This window comes from Rhincodon typus, chromosome 1 (assembly GCF_021869965.1).
Source record: "Rhincodon typus isolate 14 chromosome 1, sRhiTyp1.1, whole genome shotgun sequence".
In the NCBI taxonomy this organism is placed as follows: domain Eukaryota; kingdom Metazoa; phylum Chordata; class Chondrichthyes; order Orectolobiformes; family Rhincodontidae; genus Rhincodon; species Rhincodon typus.
The window spans coordinates 45,492,635-45,506,636 of NC_063332.1; the positions used below are offsets into that span (position 1 = coordinate 45,492,635).

The following is a 14,002-nucleotide window of genomic DNA, read 5'->3' on the forward strand; positions in this document are numbered from 1 at the left end:
TAAAGTAGAAGGAGACACTAGCCAAGAGCTCGGGGAAGGCTCCTGATGCCTCATGTGTCTTTCTGCCTTTTACCTCTTTGATCAGAAATCCTTCGTTAGGACGCTAGGTTATATTATTGTCTTCTTCAAGGAGATAGAAGAAATATTGGAATAAATTTCCACAAATATCATTCTTATTGGAAACATGTCAAAGAAAGTCATGAGTGTGCATGGCATCATTACCCATTTACTAATGAGCAGAAATCATGCATTATGTACTTGCAGTTTTCTGTGATGTTTTCTCTGTGCTGCTCATGTCCTAACTCGCACAATGTCTCATTCACTCTTCATGTCTGCTTTTGATAATGAACATTGGCCCCGATTAAGCAACACTGCCTTTTAAAATTCACACCTTTGTTTACAAATTGCCCAATGACCTCATTTTTCTTTTTATATTTGGGAGTATTATTACAAACAACCCATTAACTATCAACCACCAGCAGTAAATCATCCATGTAGCCATAGAGTCATAGAGATGCACAGCACGCAATAAGACTCTTTGGTCCAACTCGTCCACACCAACCAGATATCCTAAACTAGTCCCATTGCCAGCATTTGGCCCATATCCTCCTAAACCCTTCCTATTCATATACCCATCCAGATGGCTTTTAAATATCATAATTGTACCAACCTCCACTGCTTCCTCTGGCAGCTCATTTTGTACAAGCATCACCCTCTGTATAAAAACATTGTTGCTCAGGTCCCTTCTAAATCTTTCTCCTCTCACCTTAAACTCCAATTAGAAACTTACATTCATAAAGAGCAATGTAAACCATCTTTTTTTTTTTCTAAATTTTTATTTAACCTACGTTTGCTGGAATTCTTGGTGGAGGTAGTAAAAAGGGAAAGAGACACTGTGCTGGATCTTTAGGGTAACTGTAATCCTATGCCTGTGTGAAGTTGGCTGTGGTGAAATTTGTGGTGGAATCAAACAAGAAGAATGCTGACAGCATCTTGATGTTGGGAGCAACTCTGCATCTTTTGCTGTTTTCCCAAACAGCAAAGCGAGTTTCTCACTAGGCAGCGGCTAGTTGCTAATAATGGGGGTTGTAACTTGTTAAGCACCGTATTAATAACACAGCTCGCTTCATTGGCATTCAGCTTTCCAAATCACCAAACAAGCCAAGCTAACTAGATGTCAAGAAATCGCGACGTGGAGGTCAGAGCTGGTTTCTGCTGGTTTCAGCTCACTCCTGGCTGCAAGGAGCCTCCATCTTGCTCAAAACCAAACAGTATCTCAGGGCATGACCCATGGTCCCCAACTGTACACACCACTTTGTTTACAGACATTGGCATCCAACATTTGCCAATATCACATGACTATCATGGCACCTCTCTGATCCACTTGCAGAATGCCTAGGAAGCACCAACTTGCATTGTATGGTGCACCGGCAATTAGCATTGAAGGGCTGCAGCAGGAGTCTTAGTCAACAGGGTCAGGCACCCAGATTACAGGCTGTTCCAGGCTGCATCACAGGGCTGATCGCCCAGTCTCTTCATGCTCTCTCACTTAACACCGATCTGCACGCTCACATCATCCATACCTTTCCATGCCAGATTCCACCCCACCCCGTGGAAAACAAACCCATTAAAACAAATCTTAGAGTAGGATAATAGGTCAGCACAACATCGTGAGCTGAAGGTCCTGCACTGTGCTATGCTGTTCTATGTTCTATGTTCTAAATGGGGGCTGGGCCTCAGTGTAGTGAAGTTGAGAAGCTGCTGTCTGTCACGAAATCCCAGTAGCATCAGTCATGGGCACAGTTCACACACAATCCAGGGACATAGCCCTGTCAATCCTACAAAGACCTCCTGACTAACTTCTGAGGGCTAGTACCAAAATGATAAGAGCTGTCTCACGGACCAGTCAAGCACCAGCCTGACATGATTATACTCATGGAATCATACCTTACAATGTCCTACACACCACTATATTCATCCCTGGATATGTCCTGTCCCACCGGCAAGACAGACCCAGCAGAGGTGGCAGCACAGTGGTATACAGTTGGGAAGGAGTTGACCTAGGAATCCTCAACATTGACTCCAGACCAAATTGAGTTTCATGGCATCAGGTTAAACATGGGCAAGGCAACCTTCTGCTGATTACCATGTACTGTATTCCCTCGGTTGATGAATCGGTACTCCTCCATGTTGAACAACACTTGGCGGAAGCACTGAGCATGGCAAAAGGTGCAGGATGTACTCTGGGTGGGGAATTTCAATGCTCACCACCAAAAAAGGCTCAGCAGCAGAACTACTGATCGAACTGGTCAGGGCCTAAAGGACACAGCTGCTAGACTGTTGATAAAGGAGCAAAGAAGAGGGTACAACATACTTGACCTCGTCCTCACCTATCTGTCATCTGCAACCATCCCTCACAGTATCAGCCAGGTTATGCATCGCATAGGTCTTGTGGAGATAAGCTTGCATCTTCAAATTATATACCTTACATCATGTTGTATGGCACTATCACCGTGCCAAATGGTATAGGCTTTGAACAGATATAGCAACTCAAGACTGGGTATCCAAGAGGAACTGTGGGCCATCAAAGCAGCAAAATTGTACTCCAGCACAATCTGCAACCCCGTGGCCTGGCATATTGCCCACTCAACCATTACCATCAATCCAGGGGACCAATCCTGGTTCAACAAAAAGTGCAGGAGACCATGCCAGGAATAGCTCCAGGAATAATGAGAAAAATGAAGTGTAATTGTGGTGAAGCAAAAAAAAAATGACTACTTGCATGCCAAAAAGCTTAAGCAGGAAGTTATAGGCAAAGCAATTCCACAACCAATGAATCAGAGCTAAGCTTTACAATCCCACCATGACCAGTTATGAATCTTCAACGATGGAAGAGCCCAGCATATCAGCAAAACACTAGGCTGAAGCATTCACAACAATCTTCAACCAAATATGCCAACTGGATGGTCCATCTCGGCCTCTTCCAATGGTCCTCAGCATTTCAGATATCAGTCTCCGGTCAATTTGATTCATTTCACATGATATCAAGAAATGGTAGAGGCACTGGACAATAGAAGGCCCTCACAACATTCCAGAATTATACTGAAGTCTTGTGGTCCAGAATGTGCTGCTCCCCTAGTCAAACTGTTCCAGTACAACTATAACACTGGCATCTACCCGAAATGTGGAAAATTGCTCAAATATGTCCTGTACATAAAAAGCAGAACAAATCCAATCCAGCCAATTGCTTAACAGTGCTATCAAACAGCATTTGTTCAGCAATAACCTGCTCAGCGACGCAGAGTTTGGGTTCCACCAGAGCGACTAAACCCCTGACCTCATTACAACCTTCCTACAAACATGGGAAAGAGTTGAATTCCAGAGGTGAGGTGAGAATGACAGCCCTTGATACCAAGGCTGCATTTCACCAACTGTTGCATGAAGGAGTCCAAGTAAAACTAAGTCAATGAGAATCAGGAGGAAAACAGTCTGATTGTTGGAGCCATACCTAGCAGAAAAGAAGATGGTTGTGGTTGGTAAGGTCAGTCATCTGAGCTCAAGGGCATCTCTGTAGGACTTCCGCAGGCTCAACAAGGCCCAACATCTTCACCTGCTTCATCAATGACTTTCCTTCCATCATAACATCAGAAGAGGTGATGTTCACCGATGATTGCACAATTTCAGCACCATTTGCTACTCCTCAACTGAAGCAGTCCATTTCAAATGTGGCAAGACCTGAGCAGAATGCAGGCTTGCACTGACAAGTGGCAAGCAACATTCACACCACACAAAAACCAGGCAATGACTATCTCCAACAAGAGAGAGTTAAGCCACCAACTCTTGACATTCAATGGCCTTACCATCACTGAATCCCTCACTGTCAATGTCCTGGGGTTTAGCATTAACCAGCAACTGAACTAAACTGGCCATATAACTGGCCTCTCTGCCACCCGCTTCCATTGGGCAGCATATATAAAAGTTTGAATTCACGTACAAATAGATTCAAGAGCAGTTTCTTCCCCACATTATCAGACTTTTGAACAGACCTCTCAAATGTTAATTCTGATCTCTCTCTCTACACACCTTCTCAGCGCCTGTAACACTGTATTCGGCATTCTGTTCTGCTACCCTTTTATATGGTATGATCTGCCTGTATAACACACAAAACAAGACTTTTCTCTGTACAAATACATGTGACAACAATAATCAATCGATATAAATACTGTCTCTACAAAAACAAGTCAGCGGCTAGGAATACTGTAGTGAATAACTCACCTTCTGACTTCCCAAAGCCTTTCCACCATCTACAAGACACAAGACACAAGTTAGGAGTGTGACGAAATACTCCTCATTTGCCCAGATGAATGCAACTCCAACAACACTCAAGAAGCTTGACACTATCCAGGACAAAGCAGGCCATTTGAGTGACACCACATTCTCAGACATTCACTTCTTCCATCACCAATGCTCAGTTGCAGCATTGTGTACTATCTACAAGGTACACTGCAGAAATTCACCAAAGATCCTTAAACAGCACCTTCTAAACGCACAATCACAAAAAGGAAAAGGTCAGCAGATACATGGGAATACCACCTCTCCTCCAAGTCACTAACCATTCTGACTTGGAAATATATCACAATTCTTTCACTATCACTGGGTCAAAATCCTGGAAATCCCTCCCTAAGGGCATTGTGGGTCTACCTACTACAAGCACATGGACTGCAGATGTTGAAGAAAGCAGCTCACCATCACATTCTTAAGGTTAACTAGGGGTGGGCAATAAATGCTGGTCTAGCCAGCAATGTCCACAGCTCTTGAATGAATAAAAAACATAAAGTCCTCAAAAGTTTAACAAAGTTTCCCACAATTTGCTTTTTTTTTTGGAACTACATTAGTATTTTCCATATTTCCTGTCTGATAGATTCCGTATTTTCCCTACTAGTGATTTTAGATGATCTAGCCTGAAATTTCCTATTTTACTCTTCCTCCCTTACAAGAAGTGAATCATTCACCAGTTTGCTGGACTGTTCTAGACTCTACAGAAAGTTTGAAGTTGACAATACATCAACTATTTCCATGACAACCTCTTTCATTATTCTAGAATGTAGATTATCCAGTCTAGGGGATTTATTAACTTTCAGTCCAATTAATTTCTCCAGCATCCTTTTTTACGAATACTAATCTCCCTCAATTCCTCCTTCCCAATAGACCATAGCTTACCTAACATATCTGAGAAGTTATTTGTGTCTGTTTTGATGAAGATAGAACTAAAGTACTTGTTTAATTGCTCTCTTGTTTCCTTTGTCCATTATCAATTTTCCTATTTCACATTGTCCTTTTTCTTTCTACACACTCATTGAAGGTCTTACAGTCCACTTTTATAATCCTTGCAAGTTTCCTCTCATATTCTATTTTTCCCCTCTTAATCAACCTCCAGGCTGAATTCTGAACTGTTCACAGTTAAACAAATTTGTTACATTTTTGAGTACTTTTATATGACTCTGCTTTGGATCTAGTACCATCCTTAAGATTTCTCATTTGTCATGGAATTCAAAGGGAATGTGAAGAACTGGGCATATAGTGCAGTTAAGATATGGTTTTAGCAGGTGTAGAAATAGTGTCGGTCTGGTATTCTTTCAAAGGCAGTAGGCTTAAATGTTTGATTTCTCAGATTTTCTTGCTGTGTTACTGTTCTTACTGTAAATTCTATAACAATATTTTAACCCGATTCTTATTCATTTGAATGAATTAATCTTCAAAATCCATTTTCAACCTTTAACAATTCTGCTAATGTTGGGAATTATACAGTAAACGAACATCATCTCGACAAATGGTTAAATGTTAAGAGGATCAGACAGGGGAAATAGGATTGTACAAAAAACAAAGCAGAAGCAGTTCAGAACAGTAATCAAGGTGAAGACATTAGTAAAATAGAGACAAACAGAGAGATATTTGACAAAAATTTTTTATAGCAGAGAGATTCAGTCAAGAGTTTGAGAAAAGATTGGCAGCTAATATATAAAAGGAAATCTGGGATCAAAAACAGGATTTGCCAATGGAGATAAACAACATGACTGAGCTAGTAAATGAATATTTTGCATCATCCTTAACAAGGAAGAATTTGTTGTGGATCATACTTTGTCGCTGAGCTTTTGCTTTTCAATAGAAAGTATTTTCTTTGAATATTCTGATTTTTTTTTTAAATGAATCACAACATTCATTTACCAGCTTAATTTTAAGACATTTCATTACATCAATCTTAGACAATTATCCCCCAGGTTTACATTTAAGATTCTTATTCACAATTGGAATATGTAATTTTCAAAGTTCAAAAGAAAATAATAAAAATGGCCAAATTACTTAATGAGTTTTTATGATGCCTTCATTCACAGGCATATATAATGATTTTTTTGGTGAATGTTCTGAAGACGTTAAGCGGTGTCATCTTTTCAGTTCACTCTGAGGAGGTCTGTGATAATTATCTTACTTTCTATTCTCCAAACTTCCAGCAGCTGATTAGTGGGTGGTTAGGCAGGGAGTTTTCAAACCTTCATGCTGTAACACTAATAGCCAATCTCCTTCTCTCAGAGACACAATCCAAAAACCAGTTTGAACACTGGCTGCTAACCTCGGTTTGACCACCATCTTCCCTTCCAGACTTGCTGGCATCAGTTCCCAGATACTGACCTCAATAATGGCCAAACATGCGCTATCTGGTTAAACAGACTGTTCCTCTCCTGTGTTAAAGAGTCTAAGAAATCCTTTCGATCGAGAACCAGCCTGCAATAAGATTTCAGGCCCTTGCCTCACAAATAAACAATAGCTTAACTGCAAAGAACTGTTTGTCTGTTCTTTTTTTCTGCCTTTGATACAAGCTGCTGGCTCCAATCCAAAGGTCACCTTCAGCTCACAGTTCTCAGTTTAAGTGTATTTACATCAAATGGGTTATTTTCCTGTTAATGATGAAACCTGGTGTGAATTTCTTTGGTCCCGAAAACCAGTCCATCAAGCAAATTGATCATACGATTGGTTTAATTGGGCAGCATTTGCGACATCTTTGGAATAGTCTGCCTCAATTATCAGCACACTATCCACTGAGTTGTAATACTTAGATGATTTTCTTTGAGTTTTAACACTAACAACGGTTTCTTAATAAAAACAAACTCTAGCATTTGCAAGGACTGAATTGTGAATATGTGATTAGGGTAAGTGTCTGTTAGATAGTCTTTTTTTATTGTTATTGGTTAATTAAATTGATGAAACATGCATTGTGTTGCTAACCCTTTTAATTGCAGTTTATTCAGTTCAATACAAAATATACAAACAGAATTATAATTGTTCTACAAATTCAGGAAATGTTGAAAATTATGAAAATACATATCACCTTATATAGGCCCCAACCCGAAATGTCAACTTTCCTGCTCCTCTGATGCTGCCTGGCCTGCTGTGTTCCTCCAGCTCCACACTAACTCTAGCATCAGCAGTTTTTACTATCTCTGAGTGAGTTATCACCTTACAAAAGTCTTGTCTGGCATTAGAAATTCATGAAAAATTGATTTTACAGACAATAGAATAGGTAATATTTCAAAATCTGAGACATAATTCCATTTTCAAAGGGATTAAATTGTGTTGGATTAGGTGAATGAAGTGGTGAACGTATTGATGGCTATTTAAAACAGAAATTCTTCAGAGAATTCTAATCCAGTTGTTTTCAAATCATCGGAGCCTCCCCTTTGGTTTCTGACTCATTAACTTTACATTTTCTTCTGCATTAGTTGGGCGGCTGGTTCTTGCTTCAGCACGCAATCCAACAATGAACTGATACAGTAGGACACCAAATATGGCACCAATGATTGGACTGGCAATTGGAATCCAAAACCAATAATTACCAGCACTGTAAAAAATAAAGAGACAAGATACAGGGAATCAATATAATAAAATAAAGAAACATTATGAGGAGCCTGCAGCATATTAAAAGAATCATTTCAGCAATTGTATTGTCCAAGGCATTTGTAGAATATCAACAATGCGGCAAAATTGAGGGGCAGAACTCTTTGACAAGTGACTCATCAGTAGACACCACCATAATTTACAAGGATCACATTAGGGCAGAGGTAATGACCTAGTGGTATTACTACTAGACTATTAATCCAGATGCACAGGTAATGTTCCAGGGCCTTGGTTTCAAATCTCAATGCAGCAGATGTGGAATTTAACTTCATAAAAATCTAGAATTAAAAGTCTAATGATGATCATGGAATCATTGTTGGAAAAACCTATCGGTCACTAATGTTCTTTAGGGAAGAAAACTGTCATCCTTACCTGGTCCGGCATATATGTGACTCCAGACCCACAATGTGTTTAAGTCTCAACTGGCCTCTGGGCAATTAGACATGTGCAACAAAAGCTGGCCTAGCCAGTGACACCTATATCCCATAATTCTAAAAAGTCATGAATGCAACAGAATATTTATCTGGATGAGTTCATTTAAAATAAAATTCAGAAAAGCTCAGCGTCATTCAAGATAATTATCATTTGATTGGCAACCTTCCATTAGATGTTATATTCAACATTGTCAGCATCCTCTCACTGCAGCTGCAGTAGGTACAAACTACAAAATACACTGCAAAAACTCACCAAGGTTACTTCTTCAGCACCTTCTAACTCTGGTTTTACTGGGGTGTTAGTAGTAACAGTCATTAATGTCATTAAGGTCTCTGCCATTCAAATATGACCACAGCTGATCAAACAAAATATTCCACCTGGCACGGTTAGCATTAAACTCCATCCAATACGTGATTTCATAAGGACAGTGAGTGGGGAAAGGTAGAACAGCTCAGCGTTACGAAGAAACAGACCGATGATTTACGCTCTAAAACAGAAACTGCTGGAAAAGCTCAGCAGGTCTGGCAGCATAGAACATAGAACAGTACAGCACAGTACAGGCCCTTCGGCCCATGATGTTGTGCCAAACTTTTACCCTAAACCTAAGGTCTATCTAACCTCCACCACTACCTTATGCTATCATCCATATGTCTATCTAATAGCCACTTAAATGCCCCTAATGAGGCCGACTCCACTACCCTCTCCGGCAATGCATTCCATGCCTCTCTGAGTAAAGAACCTACTTCTGACGTCTCCCCTATATCTACCTCCTTTCACTTTAAAACTATGTCCCCTCGTAAAAGCTACCTCCACCCTAGGAAAAAGTCTCTGGCTGTCCACTCTATCTATACCTCTGATCATTTTGTACACCTCTATCAAGTCAAAAGAGAAAAGCCTTAGCTCTCTCAACCTTTCCTCATATGACCTTCCCTCCATTCCAGGCAACATCCTGGTAGATCTCCTCTGGACCTTTTCTAACGCTTCCACATCTGTCCTGTAATGAGGCAACCAGAACCGGACACAATACTCCAGATGTGGCCGAACCAGGCTTTTGTATAGCTGGAGCATAACTTCACAGCTCTTGAACTCAATCTCTCTATTAATGAAAGCTAACACACCATACACCTTCTTAACAACTCTATCCACCTGGGTGGCAGCTTTCAGGGAACTGTGAACATGAACCCCAAGATCCCTCTGCTCCTCCACACTGCCAAGAATCTTTCCGTTAACCCTGTATTCTGCTTTCAAGTTTGTCCTTCCAAAATGAATCACCTCACACTTTTCAGGGTTAAGCTCCATCTGCCACTTCTCAGCCCAGGTCTGCATTCTATCAATGTCCCTTTGTAACCTAGAACAGCCCTCCGCACTGTCCACAACACGACCCACCTTCGTATCGCCCGCGAACTTGCTAATCCACCTTTCCACTCCTTCATCCAAATCATTTACAAAAATCACAAATAGAAGAGGACCCAGGACAGATCCTTGTGGTACACCACTCGTAACTGAGCACCATGTTGAATATTTTCCGTCCACTACCACCCTTTGTCTTCTAAGGGTCAGCCAATTCTGAATCCAATCTGCCACATTTCCCCCTATCCCATGCCTCCTTACCTTCTGTATGAGCCTACCATGGGGAACCTTATCAAATGCCTTACTTAAATCCATGTATACCACATCCACTGCTCTACCTTCATCCACGTGTTTGGTCACCTCTTCAAAGAATTCAATAAGGTTTGTGAGGCATGATCTACCCCTCACAAATCCATGCTGACTATCACAAATCAAACTGTACCTTTCCAAGTGATCATAAATCCTGTCTCTCAGAGCCCTTTCCAATAATTTGCCCACCACTGACGTAAGACTAACTAGTCTGTAATTTCCGGGGTTATCCCTGTTCCCTTTTTTGAACAAGGGAATGACATTTGCCTCTTTCCAATCTTCCGGCACTATACCCGTGGACGGTGAGGGCGAAAAGATCATCGCCAAAGGCCCTGCGATCTCGTCCCTCGCTTCCCATAGAATTCTTGGATAAATCCCATCAGGCCCGGGGGACTTATCTATCTTCAACTTCCTCAGAATTCCTAGCACATCTTCTTTACTAACATCAACCTCCTCCAGCCTACCTGCCTGTTTCACAACGTCCTCCTCTACAACTAGGTCCCTCTTAGTTGTGAATACTGAAGAAAAGTATTCATTAAGGACCTCTCCTGTCTCTTTAGGCTCCGTGCACAAATTCCCTTTACAATCCTTGATCGGCCCTACTCTTTCTCTGGTCATTCTCTTGTTCTGCACATATGTGTAAAAAGCCTTGGAGTTTTCCTTGATCCTATCCGCCAAGGTTTTCTCATGCCCCCTTATAGCTCTCCTAAGCCCTTTCTTCAGCTCCTTCCTGGCTAACTTGTATCCCTCTAGAGCCTTTTCCGTTCTTCTTTTCCTAAACCTTACATAAGCCTCCTTCTTCCTCTTAACCAGTCGTTCGACCTCTTTCGAGAACCATGGCTCCCTCACTCGACTGCATCTTCTCTGCCTGCTAGGGACAAACATATCGAACACATGCAGTATGCATTCTTTAAACAATCTCCACATTTCTGTGGTGCTCTTCCCTGACAGCATCTGTTCCCAATTTATGTTACCCAGCTCTTGCCTAACTGAATTGTAATTACCCTTCCCCCAATTGTAAACTTTACCCTGCCGTATGTACCTATCCTTATCCATGACTATCGTGAAAGAAACAGAGTTATGATCACTACCACCAAAACGCTCTCCTACCAACAGGTCTAACACTTGGCCCAGTTCGTTGCCAAGCACCAGATCCAAAACGGCCTCTCCCCGTGTTGGTCTATCTACATACTGTGTCAGGAATCCTTCCTGAACGCACTGGACAAAATCTGCTCCATCTAAACTATTACAACTAAAATGTTTCCAATCAATATTTGGAAAGTTGAAGTCACCCATGACTACAACTCTGTGACTTCTGCACCTTTCCAGTACCTGCCTCCCAATCCGCTCCTCTACTTCTCTGCAACTAGTAGGGGGTCTGTAAAAAACCCCCAACAATGTAACTGCTCCTTTCTTGTTCCTGACCTCAACCCAAACTGACTCTGTAGACATATCATTCTCGAACTGCCTTTCAGTAGCTGCTATACTCGCCCTGACTAGCAATGCCACTCCCCCACCTCTTTTTCCACCCTCCGTATTTCTTTTAAAGCATCTAAATCGCGGAACTTCCAACAACCATGCCCTTCCCGGAGTTACCCAAGTTTCTGTAATGGCCATAACATCGTAGTTCCAAGTGCCAACCCATGCTCTAAGTTCATCTGCTTTATTTCTGATACTTCTTGCATTGAAGTATACACACCTCAAACCATCTCGGTGTCCGCAATTACGCTCCATCAACCACATTTCTTTATAAACCACCTCACTCTCTGTTGTGTCTGTTGGAAGGCTGAATACCTCATCCTCTGAATTATAAATCCGGTTCCCCACCCCCTGCCAAACTAGTTTAAACCATCCCGTACAGCTCGAGCAAACCTCCCTCCCAGGATATTTGTGCCCTTCCGGTTCAGGTACAACCTGTCCTTATTGTACAGGTCCCACCTTCTCCAGAATGTGCTCCAATTATCCACATAATGGAAGCCCTCCCTCCTACACCTGCCCTGCAGCCAAATGTTTAGCTGCACTCTCTCCCTATTTCTTACCTCGTTATCAAGTGGCACTGGTAGTAATCCAGAGATACCTACCCTGTTTGTCCTGGACTTCAGCTTCCAACCTAAATCCCTGTACTCATTTTTCACATTCTCAGTCGTTTTTCTACCTATGTCATTGGTACCGATGTGTACCATGACTGCTGGTTGCTCACTGTTCCCCTTAAGGATCTTGAAGACACGATCCGAGACGTCACGGACCCTGGTACCCGGGAGGCAACATACCATCCATTTGTCTCGTTCACGTCCACAGAACCGCCTGTCTGTGCCTCTTACTATCGAATCCCCCACTACAATTGCTCTCCTATTCTCCCCCCTTCCCTTCTCTGCCACAGGGTCAGGTTCAGTGCCAGAGACCTGTCCGCTATGGCCTTCCCCTGGTAGGTCATCCCCCCCAACAGTATCCAAAACGGTATACTTATTATTGAGGGGAACGGCCACAGGGGATCTCTGCACTGTCTGCCTATTCCCTTTCCCCTTCCGGACAGTCACCCAACTACCTTTATCCTGTACCTTGGGTGTGACCACCTCCCTGTAACTCCTCTCTATCACCTCCTCAGCCTCCCGAATGATCCTGAGTTCATCGAGCTCCAGCTCCAGCTCCCTAACACGGTTTTTGAGGAGCTGGAGTTGGGTGCACTTCTCGCAGGTGAATTCAGAGGGGACACCAGCAGTGACCCTTACCTCCCACATCCTGCAAGAGGAGCATGCAACTACCCTAGCTTCCATTCCCTCTACTCTAGATTTCCAGAAGAAGAATAAAAAAAAGCCTTACCTTACCGAACCTCCACACAGTCTTTTTTTGTTAGAGGAGGAGGATGGGTGGGAGACACTACATGTGTAGTATTTCGGGTTTAACCAGTGCCCGAATTTATCTGTTTCTTCCTGGCTTGTGTTCCCTCCACACACCCACTGCTGATAACAAGAGGGCCGCTTGCTGCACGAGGTAAGTTTTTATACAGGGAGAGATAAAAACCACCTTACCTTCCTGTCGGCACTCTGGCTCACACTGCTGCCGCTGAAAACAAGCATTTGTGACACAAAATCAGAATTAGCATTTCAGGTCCAGTGACCCTTCCTCAGAACTGATGGTAGCTAGGAAAATGTTGGTTGATATACAGAAAATAGCGTGGGAGGATAGGGTAGGGAGTAAATGATAGGATAAAGGATGGCGCCGGAAAAGACAGAAGAGCAGTTGGATAGACAAAGGAGTTGATAACGATCTAGCTGGGAGGGTGAATAGCTGTTAATGGGGAATATTAGCGACTAACAATAGGTAGTGTGTAATGGCAGGCTATGTGATAACAAGGCCTGGTGTGTGGGGCACGGAGCTGGGACATGGGAGAGCTTACACCCTAAACTCATTGAATTCAATACTGAGTCCGCAGGGCTGCAGGACTCCCAAGCGTAAAATGAGGTGTTGTACTTCCAGCTTGCACTGAGCTTCGCTGGAACACTGCAATAAGCCAGAGACAGAGATATTGGCCAGGGAACAAGGTGGTGTGTTAAAGTGGCAGGCAACAGGAAGCTCAGGGTGTTTTTTGCGAGCAGAATGTAGACGTAAGGTATGTTTGGGCCCTTGGATACTGGGGATGGAGGAGGTAAATGGGCAGGTGTTGCACCTTTGGCGGTTGCAGGGGATGGTGCTCTGGGGCTGTGGTGGGGTGTTGGAAGTAAAGGAAGAGTGGACTAGGGTATCCCGGGGGGAATGGATCCTGTGGAAGGTGGACAAGGGAGGGGAGAGGAATATGTTTCAGAGATAGTAGGAACTGCAGATGCTGGAGAATCAGAGATAACAAGGTGTAGAGCTGGATGAACACAGTAGGCCAAGCAGCATCAGAGGAGCAGGAAGGCTGACGTTTCAGGCCTAGACCCTTCTTCAGAAATGGGGGAGGGGAAGGGGGTTCTGAAAT

The 14,002-nt window shown here is 42.8% G+C and overlaps 1 protein-coding gene across 1 annotated transcript in view; it reads right to left on the reverse strand.

The window, feature by feature from the left end:
* Positions 1–7,268: 7,268 nt before the first annotated feature.
* LOC109919242 (aquaporin-3-like) overlaps positions 7,269–14,002 on the reverse strand; it is a 27,029-nt gene continuing 20,295 nt past the window's right edge. Inside the window, exon 6 of the mRNA XM_048598276.1 lies at positions 7,269–7,894. Coding sequence (XP_048454233.1) covers positions 7,717–7,894 — 178 coding nt within the window. The 3' untranslated portion in view covers positions 7,269–7,716. The remainder of the gene's footprint in view (positions 7,895–14,002) is intronic.